This window comes from Microcaecilia unicolor, chromosome 14 (genome assembly GCF_901765095.1).
Source record: "Microcaecilia unicolor chromosome 14, aMicUni1.1, whole genome shotgun sequence".
In the NCBI taxonomy this organism is placed as follows: Eukaryota; Metazoa; Chordata; class Amphibia; order Gymnophiona; family Siphonopidae; genus Microcaecilia; species Microcaecilia unicolor.
Genome location: NC_044044.1, coordinates 12,598,220 through 12,623,489, shown reverse-complemented (window position 1 = coordinate 12,623,489; position 25,270 = coordinate 12,598,220). Strand labels below are relative to the sequence as shown.

Here is a 25,270-nt window from a genome sequence, read left to right as displayed (position 1 = left end):
ACACGGGTCTGATAAAAGTGAAGGTGAGAGAATAGTCAAAGAAGACCCCAAGGTTTCGAGCTGAGGAGACAGGGAGAATGAGAGAGCCATCAACAGAAATAGAAAACGGGGGGAGCGGGGAGGTGGGTTTGGGGGGGGTGGGAAATGAGAAGCTACTGACCATTCCTCAAGCATTCTTCTAGCTTTCACTGTTGCCTCTTCTACCTGTTTGGGCACCTTAAGGTCATCACAAACAAATACACCCAAGCCCCGCTCCTCTTTCATGCACAAAAGGTCTTCACCCCTAAACTGTACCACTGGGTTTTTGCAGCCCAAATGCATGATCCTGCATTTTTTTTTAGCATTAAATCTTAGCTACCAAATTCCGGACCATTCTTCAAGCTTCGCTAAGTCTTTCCTCATGTTATTCACACCATTAGGGGTGTCTACCCTAGTGTAGATTTTAGTATTATCCACAAAAAGGCAAACCTTACCAGACAGCCCTTCAGCAATATTGCTTACATAAATGTTAAAAAGAACCGGCCCAAGAACCGAACCTTGTGGCACACCACTGGTAACATCCTTTTCCTCAGAATGAGCTCCATTTATCAGTATCCTCTGTCGCCTTCTTAAGTACATAAGTACATAAGTATTGCCATACTGGGAAAGACCAAAGGTCCATCGAGCCCAGCACTCTGTTTCCAACAGTGGCCAACCCAGGTCACAAATACTCGGCAAGATCCCAAAAATGTACAAAACATTTTATACTGCTTATCCCAGAAATAGTGGATTTTCACCAAGTCCATTTAATAACGGTCTATGGACTTTTCCTTTAGGAAGCCGTCCAAACCTTTTTAAAACTCCACTAAGCTAACCGCCTTTACCACATTCTCTGGCAACGAATTGCAGAGTTTAATTACACGTTGAGTGAAGAAACATTTTCTCCGATTCGTTTTAAATTTACTACATTGTAGCTTCATTGCATGCCCCCTAGTCCTAGTATTTTTGGAAAGCGTGAACAGACGTTTCACATCTACCCGTTCAACTCCACTCATTATTTTATAGACCTCTATCATATCTCCCCTCAGCCGCCTTTTCTCCAAGCTGAAGAGCCCTAGCCGCTTTAGCCTTTCCTCATAGGGAAGTCGTCCCTTCTATTCAACCAGTTCCTAAACCAGTCAGTCACTTTAGGACCCAGTTTATTCATTAGTCGTCTATGCATCTATGTGTCAAAGCCTTCAGTAAAATCTAAATACACCATTTCTACTGCTCTCCCTCAATCCAACTCTCTGGTCACCCAGTCAAAGAAATTAATCAAATTTGTCTGGCAAGACCTGCCTCTAGTGAAACCATGTTGCCTTGGGTCCTGTAATCTATTGCATTCCAAAAACTCTACTATTCTCTGTTTTAAAAGCATTTCCATTAAGTGTTTCCATACTATTGTGAAGCTAGAACAAGCTGGACTGCTACAGATCCCTACACAGGAACTACATAGTAGATGACGGCAGAAAAAGACCTGCACGGTCCATCCAGTCTGCCCAACAAGACAACTCATGTGTGCTACTTTTGTGTATACCCTACTTTGATTTGTACCTGTGCTCTTCAGGGCACAGACCGTATAAGTCTGCCCAGCACTAGCCCCGCCTCCCACCACCGGCTCTGGCACAGACCGTATAAGTCTGCCCAGCACTATCCCTGCCTCCCAACCTCCAGTCCCGCCTCCCACCACTGGCTCTGGCACAGACTGTATAAGTCTGCCCCGCACTATCCCCGCCTCCCAACCTCCAGCCCCGCCTCCCACTACCGGCTCTGCCATCTAATCTCGGTTAAGCTTCTGAGGATCCCTTCCTTCTGAACAGGATTCCTTTATGTTTATCCCACGCATGTTTGAATTCCGTTACCGTTTTCCTCTCCACCACCTCCCGCGGGAGGGCATTCCAAGCATCCACCACTCTCTCCGTGAAGAAATACTTCCTGACATTTTTCTTGAGTCTGCCCCCCTGTTAGCAGAATCTCTCTACTCAGTCATACATGCAGAACATGGACAGACCCTCATCCAGTACAGAATAAGAGACCATTACTGAAATGGAAACCTCTAAGAAGCCAGACTTTACAAGCTGTGCAGTACAGGTAAACAAGAAACAGAAATGCATTTGCGTCTGTACAAAAATAGAATGATGCGTTTTTCCCAAAGCTTACACATTCCATTTCCAAAAAATGAAAATTTAACTTTTTTCTTTTCTACCTTTGTTTTCTTGGCATTTTATTTTTCTAACCAGGTTGGTTCCAGTCTCTCTTTTCTATTTTCCATATGTGATTCTTGTCCTAAATTCTTCTTTTCAGTATCTTGTTTTCATTTCTAATCTCTCTCTCTACTTTCCCAGCCTATTCTCCCTTTGTCCTTTCACTCACTCACTAGTTCCCCTGTCCCATCCCCTGTACTCATCCCCTCCTGAGTCCTCATCTAACTTTCTCTCATTCCCTCACCAGCCCCAGCTCCTTCCCTGTAATTCAACCCTTCTTGATATCTAGGCCATTTCTTCCTCTTCTTACCCACTACCCAGTTTCCCATGCCTCCTCTTAAATTTCTTTCCAGTCCCACTTCTGTATTCTTTGTGCTCTTTGTAGCCCCCTGATACTTCATAACATTGTTCCACAGCCCCTCCACACACTCTTCCCTCTTCTCCCTTCCCTCTTTCTCACTAGAGACTCTTTTCCCCTTGTCCCTCTCTCCCACTGACTATAGGCTTTTCCCTCCTATGCTCTCTCTAGAGATGTTTCTCTACCTCAGTTCACCCTCTCCGTCCCTCCCTATCTCTCTCCATCTAGAGACTCTTCCCTCCATTCTTCTGTTCCTTCCTTTTCTTTCTTCCACCCTCCCCACACTAAAGACTTCTTCCCCAACTACAGACTGTCCATTCACTTTTCCCCAATTTCATCTCTACTCACCCACTCAGTGCTTTTCCCCCCATTCCCCATCCACTCAATGCCTTTTCTTCCATTTTCACCCACTCACCCAGTTGATACTTCTCCCATCCTCACCCCCAACAATGCTTTTTCCCTCATTCTCATCCCCACCCACTCACTCTCTCACCCACCCAATACTCTTTCCCTGATTCTCACTCCCACCCACCCAATGCTCTTTCCCCAATTCTCATTCCCTTCTACTCAATGGCCTCCCTCTAAAAGGGTTCTCCCCTCTCCCTTCTTAACATTCGTTTCTTTGCAGCCCCAATATGCCGCCTTCCCCTCCATCGGCAGCAGGAGATACATTACTAAAACATCATCTCTTGCTGCCAAGGGATCAGTCTCACAATAAGACCTGCAAAATCTCACAGCTCTTATCACAGGACTGGTCTCACGGCAGCAGAAAATGATGTCTTTATTAACGTGTCTCCTCCTGCCAATGGATGGGTAACACTATAGTGGACATTTGTAGTCCCTCAGCAGAAGTGTGGGAGATGACCCATGAAAGCAGGAGTCTCTTGCTGAATGTGGGATACTTGACATATATGATCAGGAAACAGGGTGAGAGAGGAGTTCAAGGGTTGTACAGGTACAGAAGGACAGTCAGCAAAGAAGCATGCTACAAGAACCAATCAGAGCAGAAGCATTCATACTGGACCAATCAGAGTGCAGCACATCATCAGTCCAAGACTAGTGACAGTATAAAGTGCAGGAATAGGCCCAAGCTCATTTCCTGTATGGGACCCGCCTTCTGGGAGATAAGTGTGTGACAAAGGGAATGTGAAGGGATGCAGAGGAATTACAATAGGACTAATGGGAATCCATTGAAAATTCAATGGACGTGACTGCCTAATTTAAGTATTCTCTGCCCTCATACTCTTTCCCTAGGTTGACCCCAGTATTCTCCCTTTCTTTCTGCAGTTGGTCCAAACTGTCCCCAGTGGGATGTGCTATCAACAGGCACTGTCCCTGACAGAGTGTACGTCTCCACACACTCTGTCTGGGGCCAGTGAACTGCTCCTTTTGTATCTGCAAGTGGAAACTGTCCCCAGTTGAGTATGTATTTGTGATGACATTTGTCCACATCTGCACCTAGGTGGGAAAATGTGGGATACAAATGTAACAAAGAAATAAAATAAATAAACAGCCAGAGGAAACTTTGCAACAGGATGTGGATGCATGTTGATAAGCACATCAACAACCTGACAATTTCTTGAGGGGGGGGGGGGGGTTCTACTCCTTTCTATTGAAATGAAAGAATTACTGTATTGGGATGCACATACGCAGGATCCACTGTTTTGGTGACAAGACACCATTTCCTCCTAAACCTATTATTGATTGAAGAGAGGTTGCAGAGAAATTGAGAGGTCAATGAGGGGGGTGGTGAAAGTATTTTAAAGGGATTTCAGAGCACGCAGACAAATTGCAAAGAAATTGTGGTGGGATTGTTGAACAACTGGAGAGGAATTCTGAAAAGACAACAGAACACTTGTGGAAGGTTTGCAGACAGGTTGCACATACTGGTGCTACAGCAGGAATTGTGCAGAGAGATTTCTTCTGCATGCAGAGAGCTGCAGAAGAGTTGCAAAAGGAAGAAAGTTATGGAGAGATTTTGGTGGGTCTGCAGGGTGAATGCAGAGAAACTAAGGGTCAATGCAGAGATATGGAAAAGAACTGCATGCCAGTTGAAGAGATAGTAATGCCATAGCAGAGAGAGTGAGAAGAATTGTGAAAAGACTGCATAACAGTTACATAGAGACTGCAGGAGGATTTCAGCTAGATTGTAGCAGGATTAGGATGCAGAAAAGTTGAAGAGAGACTCCAGGGTTCATCAGGTATGCCTCACCTTTATCCAGTTTGTTGTAGATATGTTTTGGAAGCTCAGGTGTAGACTCCACATTGGGTGGATACACATACAGAGCCTGGCTGTGAGATCCACTCGCTTCCCGTAGGTCCATGGCCTCTTTGCAGACGCTTAGAATGTTGCGTCGGAATTCTTGTACCTCAGGGTCCTTTACCATCTCAAATTCACATATAGGCATGCCGATGGCAAAGCCTGGCAATAAAAGGGAAAAGCAAACAGGGGCAACAGAGAGAGTCAGAAGAACGAAAAGGAATTAAACAGGGAAAGAAGAGTCATAAATGGAGAGAGAAAATAAGAAAACAAATACATTTAAAAGTAAGTTTGTTTGTTTTTTAAAATATTTTTAACCCAAGGAGTTACGCTACTGTGTTGTTGAATGTGTTATTTTAAAAACAATTTTATTGTGAGACACATAAATAAATAAATAAATAAATAAGAAGAAATAGGAAGGAAACAGAGACAAAAGGTTGGAAGGGAATAGAATGAAAGACCAGGGAAGGGAAAAGAAAGTGAGAAAAAATGAGGTATGGAAGAGAAGGGAAAGAAAGGGAAGGGAAAAGATGAAAGGAAAGAAAACAGAATGGAAGAAGAAGAGGAAAGGAGGAGAAAAAGGAAGGCATTAGAATGAGAGAGGAGAGGAGGGCAGGAAATAGACAAAAGGAAGTGAAAGGAAATAATGATATAAATATAAGAAAAATGGAAGGAAAAGAGGTTCAGAACATTTAAAGATGGAAAAGGGGAGAGAAAGAAAACAGAACAGAAACATAAAAGAAGAGAAATAATGAGGAAAATAAACAGAAAAGTGTAATGGAAAGAAAAGGATGGAGAGACAGCTTTTATGATTTTTTTTTTTTTTATTTCATGAGGTTTTCTGTAAAGGCAATAAATAGAAATAAAACAAAGCTTAAAAAAATAAGATGATACCATTTTTGTTGGACAAACGTAATACATTTTAACCAGTTTTCAAAGGCCGGAATTTTCATCCTCAGGTCAGGACAGTATGACCTAAGATGACCTAACACAGCACCACAAAAAAACATCTTCTCTGTGATTGGCCTTGCAACACTCCAGGGTAAGAGAGGGAACAATGAGGTCGGTGCAGAAGGAAATGAGAGGAGAAGAGGGGCCAAGAGGAGAAAAAGAGGAAAAACAGAGGAAGTGGGAGGCCATCCCCTACTCTTCTCCTTCAAACTCTGAAGGCTTGTTATTTATTAGTTCCCTGGTTAAGAATCTCTCAATCCTCCCCACCCCCACCTGATCCCTGAAGATTCAGTGGTGATTGATCTTCTGTCTGATAATCTCCTCTTATTACTTGGCTTGTTTGGACCTCAACCCTTACCAATTTGCCAACTGAGAATTCTCCCCCCCTGGCCCCAATTAGCTTTTAATCCCTTGGTTGATAATCCCTCAGTTCCTGACACTCACCAATCTCTCGGTTGAGGATTTTCTCTTCCCGATTCCCCACAGGCTCAATCACTTTCAGGATTGGCTGGAAGAGTCTCAGGTCACAGAGCCGACGCGTCTCATCATAAAATTCCTCCCTCTCTGCCTCTTGTGTCACACCCACAAAAATGTATGAGGACTCATCCTAAGGGCAGTGAAGCAACAGGTCAACAATGCATTCAATGTGGAGACAAAATACAAACAGTGTAAACAAGTATCCACAGCCCAGAACAGAGGCACCTGGAAATAAGCAAAATGCAACAACTATACAAAAGAGGGCCACAAACCACTATTTTCAGATCAAATAGTGGTAAACAGGAACTGCACAACTCAATATGCGAAGAATATCAGTCTCATTAAACATGAGCTTTGTCTTGGGTTATTAGGAGGGGCATAATCGAAAGGGGCGCCCAAGTTTTCCTGAGGACGTCCTCGCAGGACATCCCGGCGAAGGGGCGGGGAAACCCGTATTATCAAAACAAGATGGGCATCCATCTTTCTTTTCGATAATACGGTCGGGGACGCCCAAATCTTGACATTTAGGTCGTCCCTAGAGATGGTCATCCTTAGACTTGGTCATTTCTGATTTTCATCGATAATGGAAACTAAGGACACCCTTCTCAGAAACGACCAAATGCAAGCCCTTTGGTTGTGGGAGGAGCCAGAATTCATAGTGCACTGGTCCCCCTGACATGCCAGGACACCAACCGGGCACCCTAGAGGGCACTGCAATGGACTTCAGAAATTGCTCCCAGGTACATAGCTCCCTTACCGTGTGTGCTGAGCCCCCCAAAACCCACTCCCCACCATTGTACACCACTACCATAGCCCTTACAGGTGAAGGGGGGCACCTAGATGTGGGTGCAGTGGGTTTTGGAGGGCTCACATTTACCACCACAAATGTAACAGGTAGGGGGGAATGGGCCTGGGTCTGCCTACCTGAAGTGCACTGCACCCACTAAAACTGCTCCAGGGACCTGCATACTGCTGTCATGGAGCTGGGTATGATATTTGAGGCTGGCATAGAGGCTGGCAAAAAATATTTTTAAAAAACTTTTTGAGGGTGGGAGGGGGTTAGTGACCACTGGGGGAGTGTCATCCCCAATTCCCTCCGGTGGTCACCTGGTCATTTTGGGCACCTTTTTGTGCCTTATTCGTAATAAAAACACGTCCGGGTGAAAAAGTCCAAGTGTTCGTCAGGGACGTCCTCGTTTTTTTCGATTATGGGTCACAGACGTCCAAGTGTTAGACATGCCCAAGTCCCGCCTTCACTACGCTTCCGCCACGCCCCCTTGAAATTTGGACTGTCACACTGATTCCAAGCTCTGGGATAGCTGTTTGTCGCACTGCCACGCAATGACATTACTCATTGTACTCGTGATAACATCACGCTTATTGAGGGAGAACAATCTGATGAGGAAATGAAGTGCCAACAGAAGCACTCAATCAGTTGCTTTCAACATGTTTCTTCATTTCCTTCTCATCTAATTACTGTTGTCTATTCAGATCTAGTTGTAGGCCCACAAGGATGGGACCCAAAGTCAAGGTACCACAAACTCATCAGCCAGGAACTCACAAACATCTAAACACAATCTTCCCTTCCCTTCTGCATCATCAGGACTCACTGCATGGATAGAAATTCACCCTTGCAGGCATCTTTTGAGGAACTATTAATTCAAGGATGCCCTAGCAGTTGGATAACCAAATAGATCCAGGTCATTGGAGACAGACTAAAGCTGGATTATTTTTCCCCGCTGCCCTTATGGATTTGCAGTACCAGTTTCTCAAGAAAACAGAATTACAAGTCCATAGATACAAGTGGAAGTAAGCTAAACGTACTCCTGATGACCTGGAGTTATCTGACAACCATATTATGAGGTGTCCGGTGGAAGCAATGAAGCAGTGATACTGGAGCCATCTCTTCTTTTCTGATCTGAAGAAAGAGCCTACTTTACACACCTACTTCACACACATACACACGTATAAACATACCTGTAGCAAGTGAAAGAGAGGGTACTTTCGAGCTTCTTTGAAGAGATTATGTTTGATCCCTAAAAGAGTTGCCTCCCGCAGGCACTCCAGCGTCACTATCATTCCATTAGGGATGCAGCAGTCCACCATGATGCGTGGGGGCATGAGGTGCAGACCCCAGAGCTCCCCGGAGGATGGGCGAGGGGGCATGATGGCAGGATTTCAGCGTCCTAGATCCGTGCATACCTTTTAGGAAGCAAGAATACACCTGAGGTGTTAAAGCTGATATCACATGCACCAGGGTAAAGTAATCAAATGAGTCCAGGTTGTCAAGGACATAAAGAGCCGGTCCAAATTTTGCTCTCATTACATTTATAGGCTTGTATTTTATTTATTTGTGACATTTATATCCCACATTATCCCAAACAAGTTTGAGTTTTGCTTTCTTAGGGTCCCTTTTGCTAAAGGGTTGCCGTGCGGTAACCCGGAACTACCGCTGGCCCAACGAGAGTAGTGGATTTTCCAGGAAAATAATACCACTGGGGGTTACCTGGCAATAGTCGGGCAGTGCCACATGCCTGCCTGCTTACCACCGGGTTAGCACAGGAGCTCTGACTGCCACCTCAATGGGTGGAGGTAAGGACTCCCTCCAAAATGTCCATGCGATAAGTGCGAACTTACCACACGGCCATTTCTTTTGTCAGGTTTTTTTACCCACTGCGGTATAAGGGGCCTGGGCGCGTGGTAAAAATGTCTGCCACCACTAGCACAGGGCGCCTTTTACCACAGCTTAGTAAAAGGGGACCTTGGCGAAGTCGTTGTTAGATGCATCACGGAGGGGTATGGAGTTTAAAACCTGGACCGGATCAACATCGCTGATGGCCTGGAGCTAAACCATAATTCTCCTCAGAGGTCAAGAACCATTTTATTTTCAGTCTTATCATTCATCATCAGACAAACAGGTAGAAAAAGCGATGGTCAAAGCCAGAAGGATGCTTGGGTGCATAAAGAGAAGCATGACCAGCAGGAAAAAGGAGGTGATAGTGCCGTTGTATAAGTCTCTGGTGAGGTCTCATTTGGAGTACTGCGTGCAGTTCTGGAGACTGCACCTACGGAAAGATATAAACAGGATGGAGTCAGTCCAGAGGGCAGCTACGAAATTAGTAAGCGGTCTTGAATGCAAAAATTATAGGGACAGGCTTATGAACCTCAACATGTATACGCTGGAAGAGACATGATAGAAACGTTTAAATATCTCAAGGGCATTTATGTACAGGAAGAGAGCCTTTTTCAAATGAAGGAGTGCTCTGGAATGAGGGGTCATATGACAAAGTTAAGAGGGAATAGGCTTAGGAGTAACCTAAGGAAGTATTATTTCACAGAAAGGGTGGTGGAGGCGTGGAATGGCCTCCCGGTGGAGATGGTGGAGTCTAGGACTGTTCCAGAATGTAAAAAGGCATGGGATAAGCATGTGGGATCGCTTAGGAACAGGAAGAATAAGGGTTACAGAGGATGGGCAGACTGGATGGGTCATTTGGCCTTTATCTGCCGTCATGTTTCTATGTTATAAATATATTTTTTAAGTTTTTAAATTGTGTGCTCAGAAAATGGGAACACCAAGCACAGGGGCTCTCTTACAAGGCAGCGGGTAAGCCAGCTAATCTGGAGCTACCATGGCCCAACGCGGACGCCGGCAGTATTTCCAGCCCCAGGGTACACCATTTACCTCGCTAGGGAAACTCAGCCCATATTTTTTAGTATGGAGCTAACCTGACAGCACCGTGACACTAATCAGACAGCACTGAGAACTATCCAGTTACCACCAGATTAGCACAGGAGCCCCTACCGTCACCTCACTGGGTGTTGGTAAGTGCCCCTCCCCCCCACATGGCCACGCGGTAAGAGTAATGTGACGGGAAAAGGGCATGTGGTAAAACCGAAACCATCGTATGTCTAAAACCGGCCTAAGCCCTTAACCCATTGATCTAGCGCTAAGGGCTCATGTACTAAATGTGTGGTGACCGGTTGGCATGCGCCAACTGCCAATTCGTGTGTGGGACAAAATAAATAAAGAAATCATCCAGGCATTATGGGCGCACGCCAAATCTGAGATTACCACCAGGGGGGCGCGCTGGCCTGGTGATAGTCTCATTTGGGCGCTGCATGTGCGTACAGCCTACCACAGCTTAGTAAAAGGGCCCCATGACGCCAGATAAGGGCCAAAAGCCCCATCCAGTCTGCCCTTCCTCAGCAACCACTAACTCCTCCTTTTCTTAAGGGATCCCAAGTGCCTGTCTCACACTTTCTTAAATTCCAACACAGTCCTCATCTCCATGACCTCCAGCGGGAGGCCATTCCACGTTTCCACCACCCTTTCCAAGAAAGAGTATTTCCTTAGATTCTTCCTAAGCCTATTTCCTCTTAATGTCATCCTATGCCCTCTCATTTGAAAAAGACTCACCTCCTGTACATTAACGCCACTGAGGTATTTACATCTATCATATTACTACTACTACTACTATTTAGCATTTCTATAGCGCTACAAGGTGTACGCAGCGCTGCACAAACATAGAAGAAAGACAGTCCCTGCTCAAAGAGCTTACAATCTAATAGACAAAAAATAAAGTAAGCAAATCAAATCAATTAATGTGTACAGGAATGAGGAGAGGAGGGTAGGTGGAGGCGAGTGGTTACAAGTGGTTACGAGTCAAAAGCAATGTTATCTCCTCTCTCCCGTCTCTCTTCCAGGGTATACATCTTCAGTCCTTCTGTGACTGTTCTCTTGTGCTTGACTGCTTAAATATTTTAAATTTAAATGCTTTACTTTTTGTCTATTAGATTGTAAGCTCTTTGAGCAGGGACTGTCTTTCTTCTGTGTTTGTACAGCGCTGCGTACACTTTGTAGCGCTCTAGAAATGTTAAATAGTAGTAGTAGTAGGTCCATAAGCCTGTCCCTACACATTTTATGACAGAGACCGTTTACCAATTTTGTAGCCGACCTCCGGATCGACTCCATCCTGTTTATATCCTTCTGTAGGTGTGGTCTCCAGAATTGCACACAGTACTCTAAATGGGGCCTCAGCAGAGACTTATACAAGGGCACAATCACCACTTGTTTCCTGCTTTGTTAGGCTCTGGCCCTTTATATATGACACAAGTGATGCAGATTTAAGAACTAGTTCATTCTGTCAGACCTACTGGTGTGTGGCAATTGGTTTTGCCTTCGTTAGTGAAGATACTTGGGACAGCGCATCCTCCGTCGTTGGGCCTGTGTTGTGGAATAAATTACCAAAGCAGTTTGTGCTGTTCATCCCCTGTGACTGAGTTCAGGAAGAGGTTGAAAACACACTTATTTGTACAAGCATGCATGATATCCGATTAGGCAGAGGAAGGTTATGAGGAACAGTATGGAATGTTGTCTTTGTCCATAATTACCTCCAGGCTACCGCAACAGCCCAGCGGTTTTTCCCACCCCCAGCGCATGCCATTTCCTGCGCTACAAAAATATTTATTATTTTTGTAGTGCTGGTGGTTTACCTGGCGGTAATCACTGCCCAGTTACTGCCAGATTAGTACAGGAGCCTTTACCACCACCTTTTACCTGCTGCGGTAAAGGGGTGCCTCAGCGCATGTCAAAAACACACGTTGATGCTAGCGCAGGCTCCCTTGTACCGCAGCTTAGTAAACAAGCTTAGTAATAAGCAAGCTATAAATAACCCCAGAACACTCCTCCTTGAAATCTTTGCATGCTGCAGCATCAAACATATAAACGGCAAGTGACTGACTCACCTGCAAATGCGCAGTACAGATTTACCTCTTTGCCCCGCCCACGTGTCAAGATGTCATGATGTCAGAGAGCGGAACAGAGAGGGCAACGGAGTCGGACTGTCGCACGCCTCCTGGAAACGAACATTGCGCGAACCAACCTCCACCCCCCCCATCCCCGCCACCGTTCCCGCCCCCCTCCGTATCGAGCCCCCTGCACTGACCTGACAGCGCCTCTCACCTCCGTGTGGAAGCACTGCAGGCAGCAGCAGAGCGATCTGCTGCTGCCTGTAGCACTTTCACACAGAGGTGAGAGGCGCTGTCAGGTCAGTGCAGGGGGCCCGGCGCGGAGGGAGCGGCAGTGAGGAGGGTAGCTGGACATGGGGGGAGGGCAGGGGGGAGAGGGCATGGTTGCTGGACATGGGAGCAGGGCAGAGAGGAGGGTTGCTGGAGGAGGGGGGAGGGGGAAGGCCAAGGGAAAGAGGAGGGTTGCTGGATATGTGGGGGAGGAGGATCGGTGGACGGGTTGAGGCCAGGGGAGAGAGGAGGGCTGCAATACTCGCCCGTTTTTACGGGCTTAACGGCTAGTACTTATATAAACAATGCATTTTCTTGAAATCATACCTGTATACTGATTTATGCATATAAATCCACTATTATATAAGTGTTCAAAAATCACCTCCATAATATCTGCTGCTGAAGAAGCTGGCTCCATTGTATTCTGTTCAAAATTCAGCTGCACGACTTATCTACTTCCAACACTATAACGGGCATTTAACTCCCCTTCTGAAATGATTACATTGGCCACTCATCTACTTCCGCATAAAATTCGAACGGCTTTTATTCATTTACAAGTGCACTCAGTCTGCAGCTTCTCTCATTCCTCTCCTCTCACCCCTCTTATCAAGCCCTAAGATTTCGCAGTTAACATTTATTTACAACAAATGTTAAAGGTACACTAGAAGCCAAAGAAAATCTGCTGTAATTGCTGGGTACATTCCCAAAAGTGTTGAGAAGGTGCCCTGCAGTTAACAGAATGGAATTTACTGCTACACATTAACCATATAGCAGGTCCTCTCTGGATGTGTGGCTAACTGCCTGGATTATTTGTCCGCCGTTGCAGTTAACACACAATAATGACCTCTACATTAATTGCAAGGTGTAGCTCCTGTCTATTCCCTCATCATTAGCTTTCCCAAAATAGTGGTTTCCACATTAGCTGTGTAATGTGACCATTAGTGCAACTCTAAGAGCTAATCATTGCATTAACTGTTAAGGCAACCTTATAGACCTACCAGCTAGAAACGGATCAAAATCTTCTCGAACATATCTTAACCTACACCTTCCCAACTGCAAAGATCTCAAGTACAAAACCTACTATGCATCCAACTTCTCAGTCATAGGCAGCCAACTCTGGAATGCCCTACCCAGACCCATTCAAACAATCAGTGACCATCTACCCTTCCGGAAGTTCCTGAAAACTTACCTCTTCAAGCAAGCCTACCCAAATGACCCGACTTAATCTATGAGCCCATCCCATAACACCCCTTCCTCCCTTACCGCTACCTCCCCTACCCATTTCACTTATCTCAACCTATTCTAAGCAACCACATCTTACTCCTATCATTCTACAGCTGTGTTCTTTCTATGATACTTTGTAACCCATACTATGTAAGCCGCACTGAACCTGCTATCGAGCGGGAAAGAGCGGGGTATAAATGTAACAAATAAATAAATAAATCCTGCGCTGAACAGCTAATGCGGGTTATTAAGCCACGGTAAAAAGTGGCCTGTGGTAGTGTGGACGCGTGTTTTGGGCACGCGCTGAGCCATATTTTACCGTGGCTGGGAAAAAGGGCTTTTTTTAATGGGCCAGGAAAAGGCGTGCATTGAAATTAAAACTAATGCAGCCTATTTACGGCCTGAGCCCTTACCACCACCCACTGACTTAGTGGTAAGGGCTCAAGTGCTACCCACACAGAACATAAGAACATAACAGTAGCCAAACTGGATCAGACCAATGGTTCATCTAGCCCAGTATCCTGTTTTCCAAACAGTGGCCAAGCCAGGTCACAAGTACCTGGCAGAAACCCAAATTGTGGCAACATTCCATGTAGAACCCCAAAGAATAGCAAGATTCTGGAATCCTAAAGAGTGACAAGATTCCATGCAGAATCTCAAAGAGTAGCGCAAGCAGTTGCTTCCCATGTCTGTCTAAATAGCATTCCTCCAAGAATTTGTCCAAACCTTTTTTAAACCCACATACGCTAACCTCTGTTACCACATCCTCCGGCAAAGAGTTCCAGAGCTTAACTATTCCTTGAGTGAAAAAATATTTCTTCCTTTTTGTTTTAAAAGTATTTCCATGGAACTTCCTGAAGTGTCCCCTAGTCTTTGTACTTTTGGAACGCGTTAAAAAAAATCGATGTACTTCTACTCGTTCAACACCACTCAAGATTTTGTAGACCTTAATCGTGTCTCCCCTCATCCGTCTCTTTTCCAAGCCCCTGTTCCGGGGCAGAGGGAGCAGGGAGCCAGCGGAGCCGAGAGCTGCACGCAGCCAAAAATGCACCCGGGGGGGGATGCGCCGGGAGGAGTCGTGCTGCACCCGGGGAGGGGTACGCATCGGCGATCCGCCCCGGGTGGCAGCCGACCTAGGATTGTCACTGCCCAGGCCCACCCGCTTTGGGCTCAGGCCCATCCAGTAGCAGCACACCTACGCTGTGACTGGAAGGGATTCCCAAGCCCCACCAGCTGAAAACTCCCAACAACTGTCCCCGCTGCATACCTTGTAAATAGCAGATCTTTGCCTGCAGCAAGCAGCAACTGATACATACTGCTCGATCTGGCCCCACAGCCTTCCCTCTGACGTGTTCCCACCTATGCAGAAACAGGAAGTTGCATCAGTGGGAAGGCTGTGTGGCCAACGTGAGCAGTGTGTATTAGTTGCTGCTCGCTGCCAGTGGGAAAATATTATTTAAAAGGTATGCAGGAGGGGGGGAGGGGGGATGTTTGAGAGACCATATGGCATGCAGGTGAAGATCACCTGTGGGATGGGTCAGGGTTCTTCTGCCCACCCATCTTGGGCCCAGGCCCACCCAAAATTATGTGTCTGGCTAACGCCCCTTTCATACGCCATTGCCCACCAGATTCAAATCCAACCTAAAATCTCACTTTATCCTAACTCCTCCTGCACATGGTCTTCTTAATTTAACCATGTTCTAAGTAACAAAAGGCTCCCAGAGGTCACTATTTGTTTTGTCTGTGTTTGCAGGGAGCACAGAACAACTGTTATGTATCTGTGCAGATGAATGAACAATAACAATAAAACTCTTTATATAGAGAAAGATAGATACACACATGTGTTCTAAATGAGACACTATGGTGTCCATGATCATTTAAAAGTCAGCAGCAAGATTGCACTATTAAGAATCCCAGATGGCAATACCCTGAAGCAGCCAAGTGAAACGCTGGCCATCGTTGGTTGTCGTTATGGGACCTGGCATGACAAAGTGAAAGATGAAGATGGCTCTAAACAGGATAACTACAGGAGTAGAGCTTTAAAAGACAAATGTGATTTAAAGTGGGCTTTGAAAAATTGAATTGATTTGGACTGATTGATGAATATTAAAGATGGTTGCTAAGGAAGGTTTATTTTAATGCCTATATGATGGAAGTTTCAGCTCCGAATGGACTGTATGACCTGGAGCTCATTTGAGGCTTTTTCCTTCCATTTTTATCCATCTGCATATGATACAGAATTGTTTCTTCTTGTGAATTTCGTGGGAACTGAATACGCTGCGATTTTGTTTGATATTTATCCATTCCCTTCACTCCCTGTATTGGTATAGCTCATTATAACATAGTAACATAGTAGATGACGGCAGAAAAAGACCTGCACGGTCCATCCAGTCTGCCCAACAAGATAAATTCATATGTGCTACTTTTTGTGTATACCCTACCTTGATTTGTACCTGTCTTTTTCAGGGCATAGACCGTATAAATCTGTCCAGCACTATCCCCGCCTCCCAACCACCAGCTCTGGTACAGACCGTATAAGTCTACCCAGCACTCTCCCCGCCTCCCACCACCGGCTCTGCATACCACTTATAACCACTCAACATACCACTTATAACCACTCATACTCACCCATTCCACACTTAATCATACCATATCATAAAATGTACATGGAGATCTTAATCCTACAAACAATGTTATCAAATGGTACGGATTCCAATGGAAGTAAGGAAAAAACAGTCCAATACTTATCACAATGTTCTTCTTGTATTGAGGAACAGTTATAGTGCTTAACCAGCTATCCGCGAATATTCAGCAGCAGATAGTCGGTTCTCCGAGGACGAGCAGGTTGCTGGCTCTCACCACCGGGTCGACGTCAAAGCACATAGACTTACAAAGTTCCAAAGTGACATATAACTCTGTAAGTCTATGTGCTTTGAAAATGAGCCTCTATATAATATTAGAATGTACAGACATGAATACTCTCTCCTCTTTGTGTACCTATATCTATGTCTCCCTCACACAGGTCTGAGCTAGTGGTACCTGTTTTGCACACAAATTAACACCTGGAAGTTGTATGCACACATTGGAATGCTGAGCATAAAACTTTTAGGATACTGATATTAATTTATAGATAAATAGATGTAGATAAAGAGAGGGGGAGCGTGATTAAAGTGTTCTCTTCTTGTGTGTGTGTGTTTGTGTGTCTATATATGTGTGCACACAAATAAATGCAAAGAAAAACAAAAGAAGCACCATCTAGCCTAAAATATCAATTTAGTTTAAAAACAACTTCCCCCTTGATTTAGAGAAATAAAATTAATGTTTCTGGTTCTCAAACGCCTCAATCCACTACACCTCTTGCTCAGCATCAGGGCCCTGGAGTTTGCAAACTCAGTTCAAGAAAAGAAAAACAGAAACAGACGTGAAGAGAGTCAGGGCTGAGTAAACTATAAAGAGAACCGAAGGCACTGAAAACGGAAAGGACTGTTACTTACACTTATAGGGTCGCAGAGCTGCCGAAGAAGGACTAAAGACTGTTGTTATTTTACGTTTTCCTTTTGTGTGCCAGGCATTTTTCCCTCTACTGTCCCTCCACGGTGAAGGAGATTAAGCAAAAGTACGTCAAGAAAAGGAAAGTAAAGAAAACCCTCACCACACCCGAATTTCCCCAGACTTGCAGTGAGGGAAAGGCACCGTTCCAGCCCTGAGCCAGATGTGCATTGCGGAAGAGCACAGCTGCTTTCCCGTAACTCTTCTGTCCTTTTCCTTTTTTCCTCTTGACTTTTTTTTTGGTTGTTGGGTACGTGTGTTTTTTGCAGTAGCAAACACTCTGGTATCCGGCACAGAGAGGCAGGGATTTCCGCTAGATTCTGTCTCTCACCTCCCACAACTCTTGTCTTATAACTTTATTTTGGTCTTTTTTTTCCCCTGTAGCTACAATTATAGATTTCAACCTGTCGGTGGGTGTACACTGATGGTACAATGTCACCTTGAATTCTATAGCGCTCAATCTCTTGGTATATATATAATAATTTTTCCTATAATGTTGGTGTAGAAGGGTCTTCTTGGGTTGCTCCTTAACTCCCAAGGACACAAATTTAATAATGATATAATTAGCAAATTAAAACTATGTGGAGAAATAAAGGTGTTACTATATTATGACTGTTGCTTAGGAGCTCCCCCTCCCCCAACCCATTGCAAACTGTGGGGGGGGGGGGGGGGCTTGTTCTGGGCGGACTTCTACGGTCTGTGCCCTGAAAATGGCAGAAACAAATCAAGGTCAAGTATACACAAAAAAGTAGCACATATGAGTTTAAATTGTTGGACAAACTAGATGGACCGTGCAGGTCTTTTTCTGCTGTCATCTACTATGTTACTATGTGACATCATCACTGGAGGAGGACACTGAGATGAGGACCCGTAGTTAACTGTGGGGAGGGGGACAGAGAGGAATTGGGGGGGGGGGTATGGGGGACAGAGCCCACAGGAATGAGGACAAACTTTGTCCCTGTGTCATTTTCTAAAAGCTTGAGAGTAGCCTTAAACAGGCTGTTCCAACTAGATGGAAGAGCATCTGTAAAATGCTAGTATCAATATGTAAAAATGTAACACATCTTAGACAACTGTCAACTAAATTCAATGATTAAAAAAAACTGCAGAAGCTGCTTTTGGATTTGAATGAAGCACGGTTAAATGACATCATTTGTGTCTTTTCTGCCTTTACGAGAGTCTTGCCTGCTGATCGGACTCCTACCATCTGCAACGTCCTTCCGTCATGTGCCCAATTGCTGAAACATCTTACTGTTACTGCTACAGATTCATCCATTGTTGCTGGCATCAAGGAGCATTTCCAACATTTTATTGACACTTATTTTCCTGTTCATTTACTACATAGTCTTGGTTCTCTTCTACATCCACATCTGAAAGACAATCCAATTATCTTCCCAGATGACGTAAAAACACAGGTACTTGTGACCTTGCTTGGCCACTGTTTGGGAAAACAGGATACTGGACTAGGTGGACCATTTGTCTGACCCAGTATGGCCACTCTTTATGTTCTAATCTTTGAGAAGGTTGTACCAAAACTAGATCAAAATGGAAGGCACGAGTCCATCAACCTCAACAACTCAGGATCCTCCACAATCCACATTCCCAGAAAGCATCACATCTGTGGAAAAACCCCCTCCAAAAGAATGAATATTAGCAATTTTATGAGCGACTTTTATGGAACAATGCTTCCTTTGAAGGCTGTTGTTAATGGATTGCACAGATGTTTATGTTATGTTCGAGTGATGCAGATGACAACGTTCTGATTTTTTGGAAAAACATGCAAAAGTGCTGGCCAAAACTGGCAAAACTTGCGCAGGGGATCCTGCGCATTCCTGCTACCAGCACGTCTTCTGAGAGGACATTTTCTATTGCAGAAAGGACTTTGGGAGACAGGAGAGCTAGACTGAATCCTGAGATTGTTAATGGCTTATTATTAACCCACAGATTAAAAAATAATAACAGTGCTTCATAGCGCATATTCCCCCGCCCCCTGGCCAGGACATACAGAGTGGATTCTATTTTGTCCCCCTGGACATTTTAACAGGGTGGATTAGGGTTCCTTGGGGTAGTAAAAATCAGATATTGTTGGGGTTGGAAGGGTGGTGGGGGAGGGGGTATTTCAGTTACTCATTGTTAATATTCTTTTCTATTTGTGATTTATAAACAAGAATTGTACAGAATATTGTTCCTTTTTATACTTTAATAAAAAGATTTAAATGTTAAAATCAGAAATGCTCAAGGCTTGTGTAGATGAGGACAGAGCCCACGGGGATGGGGACAAACTTTGTTCCTGTGTCTTTCTCTAATCTTCACTACATGTAAGGCTTCTCCTTTTTCATATTATTTCTGTTTCGTGTTATTGCCTGCTTTCTTTTTAATCTTAGAAGCTGCAAAGAATTATCTTCTGCCTTCTTCAGTCCACCAGATACAGTGGTCAATTAATGTCGGGTAGAGGAGGTCAATTAAAAGTGTTTCTAATCAGGGTCTCATTGGGGGGTTTCCCCCCATCACTTTCTATAGTATTATTTTCTTGCTTATATTTACAGTATACAGATGTAAAACAGAGCCTTTTTTAATCTTTGACAAGACGAAGAGAAATTCTTTTATACTGAGTTCTTTGGGGAGGAGAAGTGTGGTTGGTGGGATGAACAAGTAGATTAATTGACTGACAAATGTTTATTTCTATCTTGATATCCACAAAATAAACCCCTTGAGAATTACTAACCTGAGAATCAGGGACAGAGCAGGAATTAAGATAATCGTTCCCTGAGGCAACTTCTTCAAATGGGTTAGTTTTGTGTATAGTATGCAAATATTGAACCTCACTCCTAAGCCAATGTATATGGAGTATATGGAGCAGATTGCAAGGCTTCGTTCTGTTTCTGTGAGTCTGGCGTCCTGCATGTTGTACGTGCAGTAGGACGTCAGACTCAGAAGAAACCAAACGCAGGAAGAAGACTTCGGCTGGTGGGGGTTGGGGTCCCCCGCCAGCAAAGGTACAGACGGCGACAGCGGGTTGGCGGGGGGGGGGGTTGAGAGGGGCATCGGTAGGGGGGTCCAGGGCCAAATTTATGGGGGCCCAGGCCCCCGTGGCCCCATAGCAGCTACGCCCCTGCCTCGATCATTCTTCTAACTTTTGGAGATCCCTTCTTATTGTTTCTACTCCCTCCAGGGTATCCACCCTATTGGCTATGTTTGTGTCATCCGCAAAAAGGCAAACCTTTCCTTCCAACCCTTTAGCAATATCTCTCACAAATATATTAAACAGGATAGGCCCCAGCACCGACACCTGAGGAACTCCACTGCTCACCTTCCTTCCCTCCGAGTGAAGATATCCTGGCCAGTTAAATAGTGCTTAGCCAGCTAAGATCTAATAATCAGCTTGAGGAAGCCGGTTAACTCCGCTGAATACTAGCGCATAGCAGATAACCAGCTATATCGCCTGATATAACTGACTATCCACAAATATTCAGGTGCTGCCCGGCTAAGTTTAATGGGCAAATCAGACCACATAAATGGCAATTCTATCTTTGCCCGCTATTAACTTAACCAGCCAGCGCAGAATGTTCACATAGCCGGTTAAGTTAGAGCTGGCCAAAAAAAAATCTGGATATTCAACACCGGTCACCAGAAATGGCCCAGCATTGAATATTGATTTATTTACCGCCTTTTTGAAGGAATTCACTCAAGGCGGTCGGTCTACAGTAAGAATTGATCAAACATGAGCAATAGGCAATTACAGCAGTAAAAAATATTCAAGTAACAATACAAAGTATGGCATGGTATACTACTTACAATGTCAACACAATACGTAATAGAACGTTATAATTGGTAGTGAAGGATAAAGCAAAGATGTAACATATGGATAGGTAAGAAAGTAGGGTGACTGATTTAAAGAAAGTTGCAAATGAGGTCATGGAGATGGTTAAATATTATCTCAGCTAGGGTAGGAGTATGTGCAGCCTGAGTCACTCCTTGTGTGTGTGAGTGAGACTAACAAGTTAGATACTTCTTCCATTGAAGGCCTGGTTGAAGAGCCAAGCTTTCTCTTGCTTCCTGAATATCTGAGGTCAGTGCTGGCAGCTAAACGCACTGCCTGCCATTGGCTGAATATCGGGGGGGGGGGGGGGGATGTATCTGAGGAGAAGTCTTGACACCAGCAGAAGGTTGCTTGTCTTAATCGCTGGTGCTTGAGAAATACTGAGAACCGTGGGGATGGGGAAGATCAGACAGAAAGAAGACAGAGATGCAAGACTTGTGCAGGGGAAGGGGGGCATTGAAAGAGACTGGATTGCAGGAGGGAAAGAGAGGGGGGAGAGATGCCAGACCTCAGGAAGCAGGCCAGGGAGATATGTGGTCGAGGTGGAGTGAGGTGAGTGGAGGCGAGCACAGAAACTGAATATGGTGAGAGTTGAGGACATAGAAAAGAGATGCTGGGCAAAGAGGGACCATAGGGACAGGGATACGGTGAGCAGGGAGAGGAAAGGGACAGTGGAACACAGAAGGACAATGCTGGAAAAGAAAGTTGATGAGGACACAGAAGGGTAATGTTGGAAAAGAGGAGAGATGGGGACAAAGAGAGAGTAGTTGTTGAATATGGGACAGGGACACAGAAGATGTCTCTGTCTCCTCTGAGAACATGGATTGGAGAAGACACAAGGCTGTACATTAGTAGATCAATATTTGAAATCTGCAGCACTTCATGGGGTTTAAAAATACTCTAGTTATTCAGCACTGCTATCTGAACTGCATGTGGCATTAAATTTTCAGGACAAAAAGGGGTGCAGAGGGAAGGATGGTGAACATGGAGAGAGAAATGTCAGATGGACATAAGACCCTGCAAATACAGAAGAAACAGAAGAGAGTCACAAGGATCAAAGCAAATGGAAAAACAATTGTTGAATCGAGAAAGGTAGAAAAAAGTATTTCAGTTTGAATTTCATTTGGAATATGACAGTTTTGGGAAATACACTTGTCTGATATCTTCAGTTTCTATTTCTCTAGCAGTGCTGCATATGCAGAGTCCTTGAGGTTTCCAGTTTAGTATTTTGCCTTTTTATCTCGAATACTGATCTGTGGTCCCTTTTTTCATAAATGACCAGATGACCACCAGAAACCCACTGTACCCACACCTAGGTGCCTCCCTTCACCCATAAGGGCTATGGTAGTGGTGTACAGTTGTAGGTAGTGGGTTTGGGGGGGGGGGCTCAGCACACAAGGTAAGGGAGCTATGTACCTGGGAGCAATTTCTGAAGTCCACTGCAGTGCCCCCTAGGGTGCCCGGTTGGTGTCCTGGCATGTCAGGGAGACCAGTGCACTACAAATGCTGGCTCCTCCCATGACCAAATGGCTTGCATTTGGTCGTTTCTGACATGGACCTCTTTGGTTTCAAAAATCGTCGAAAATCAGAAATGACTATGTCTAGGGATGTCCAAATCTAGGGACTGCGAAATTTAAGGATTTGGATGTCCCTGACGGTATTTTTGAAACAAAAGATGGACGTCCATCTTGTTTCGAAAAATACAGGTTTCCCCGCCCCTAGATTTTGCCGTTTTGCAAGGACATCCAAATCGCAGTTTGGACGTCCCTTTCAAAAATGCCCCTCCACGTTGTATAAATTAGGTGAATATGGGTTATCTGGAGCTGTTTATAAATGGATAGAAGGTTTTTTTTGTGAAATAGATCATAATGCGTTAAAAAGAATAACACCTTTTCATTTACTTGGAGGTCAGATTTTGGTGTTCTACAGGGTTCACCATTGTCTCAGATTCTTTTTAATATGTTTGTGCCCTTTGGGTTCGGTTTTGGATGCATATGGTCATTGTGGCTGTTCATATGCAGATGATATATTTGTTTTGATCCCAGTAATGGCAGATCTCTATATATAAAAGGCACCACCAACGTTCTAAATGAAGCCTCCAGCCGGAAATGTGAAGGGGGAGAGATATCCGGTTTCCCCATGAGTGTCTGCCCCGCCCTCGCTCTCTCTGTAACACAAACAGTGAAGGAAAACACAGCAAAGCAGAAATCAAATCGTTCTCTCTGTAACAGTGAAGGACTCAGAGGGGGGAGGGGAGAGAGGGGCAGAAGCCCTCACTATCTCTGTAACACAAACACAGCAGGAAACTTAACACTGAAGGACTCGACTCTTAGGGGGGAGGGGACAGAGAGCAGAGGGGAAGGGAGAGAGGGCAGAGGGCAGGAACACACACACTCCCACATGCAAACAGAAGAAAACCTTGCTAGCCCCCGTTTCATTTGCATCAGAAACGGGGCTTTTTTACTAGTTTTCTAATGTTACAGAATTCTATTTCTGAGTGTATTGCTTTGATTCACTCCTGGGCTAATTCTCATCTTTTGAAACTTAATGCAGCCAAGACAAAGGTGCTATATTTCTGTAATGATGTGTCCTTAGTTCCTAGTAATGTAACTATAGCTTCTGGAAAGCAGTTGAGCACTGAAAAAAATCTTCTAAGGTTTTGGGAATTATTCTGGATACTCAAGTTGACAATGGATCTACAGGAAAATTATTTGAGCATGAAGTTATTCTTTTAAACAAAGTCAATTAAGAGCAATAGGATCTGCTTTCTTTACAGAACATTTTTGTGTACTGGTTCAGGCTATAATATTGCCTCCGTTAGATTACTGTAGTGCTTTATATGGTGGAATAAATTCATGACTAATAAGTTGCAAGTTTTGCAAAATACCGCAGCTAAGTTGATTTATGGTTACGATATGACCATATGGCACCACTGCTTAGACGATTGCATTGGTTACCTGTTTCTGCTCAGATAGTTTTTAAGATTGCCTGTGGTTAACATATTACAGGGGACTCGTTCCTCTTTGCTTCCGCAGTTGATAGCTTATCTAGCAGTAACATAGTAGATGATGGCAGAAAAAGACCTGCACGGTCCATCCAGTCTGCCCAACAAGATAACTCATATGTGCTAATTTTGTGTATACCCTACTTTGATTTGTACCTGTGTTCTTCAGGGCACAGACCGTATAAGTCTGCCCAGCACTATCCCCGCCTCCCAACCACTGGCTCTGGCACAGACCGTATAAGTCTGCCCAGCACTATCCCCGCCTCCCAACCACAAGCCCCGCCTCCCGCCACTGGCTCTGGCACAGACCGTATAAGTCTGCCCAGCACTATCCCCGCCTCCCAACCACCAGTTCCGTCTCCCACCACCGGCTCTGCCACCCGATCTCGACTAAGCTCCTGAGGATCCATTCCTTCTGCACAGGATTCCTTTATGCTTATCCCACGCATGTTTGAATTCCGTTACTGTTTTCATTTCCACCACCTCCCGCGGGAGGGCATTCCAAGCATCCACTACTCTCTCCGTGAAAAAATGCTTCCTAACATTTTTCTTGAGTCTGCCCCCCTTCAATCTCATTTCATGTCCTCTCATTCTACCACCTTCCCATCTCTGGAAAAGGTTCATTTGCGGATTAATACCTTTCAAATATTTGAACGTCTATATCATATCACTCCTGCTTCTCCTTGCGAAGGAACTCTCGTTTTCTAATCTTCTTTATTGTTGGGGTTTCCATCTGTTAGGAAAATTCATTATAAAAGAATTCATGATAATGCTTTTTCTTTTCAGGCTAGTAAATTTTGGAATTCCATACGTGTACACGCTCATATGATCTACAGTTATTCACAGTTTTGCAAGTGATTGAAACCTTATCTATTCGATAAAAACATGAATGACATATTTTTATAAGCTTTCCTAACTCTCTAGTTTGTTTTATACATATGTAACCCGCTTAGACTCATTATTGATTTTAGCAGGATATAAATACCTTGAATAGAATAGTAGATGACATAAGTATTGCCATACTGGGACAGACCAAAGGTCTATCAAGCCCAGCATCCTGTTTCCAACAGTGGCCAATCCAGGTCACAAATACCTGGCAAGATCCCAAAAAAGTAAAAAATAGTTATACAGCTTGTCCCAGAAGTAGTGGATTTTCCCCAAGTCAATAATGGTCTATGGACTTTTCCTTTAGGAAGCCGTCCAAACCCTTTAAAAATTCTGCTAAGCTAACTGCCTTTACCACATTGAGTGAAGAAAAATTTTCTCCAATTTGTTTTCAATTTACTACTTTGTAGCTTCATCGCATGCCTTGTCCTAGTATTTTTGGAAAGCGTAAACAGACGCTTCACGCCTACCCGTTCCACTCCACTCATTATTTTATAGACAT

The 25,270-nt window shown here is 44.5% G+C and overlaps 1 protein-coding gene across 3 annotated transcripts in view; it reads right to left on the bottom strand.

Annotated features, from left to right (window-relative positions):
* The window catches only part of LOC115458021 (phosphatidylinositol 4,5-bisphosphate 3-kinase catalytic subunit alpha isoform-like), a 74,856-nt gene extending 57,586 nt beyond the window's left edge, over positions 1–17,270 (bottom strand). For 2 of the 3 annotated variants that reach the window (XM_030187783.1, XM_030187785.1), the window contains exons 1-4: positions 17,005–17,270; positions 8,246–8,470; positions 6,236–6,398; positions 4,793–5,002 (exon numbers count right to left, since the gene is read on the bottom strand). In XM_030187783.1, the coding sequence (XP_030043643.1) occupies positions 4,793–5,002; positions 6,236–6,398; positions 8,246–8,434 (562 nt within the window). In that variant the 5' untranslated portion in view covers positions 8,435–8,470; positions 17,005–17,270. The remainder of the gene's footprint in view (positions 1–4,792; positions 5,003–6,235; positions 6,399–8,245; positions 8,471–17,004) is intronic. The other variant, XM_030187786.1, reaches the window with a different exon arrangement.
* Between the last annotated feature and the right edge of the window lie 8,000 nt (positions 17,271–25,270).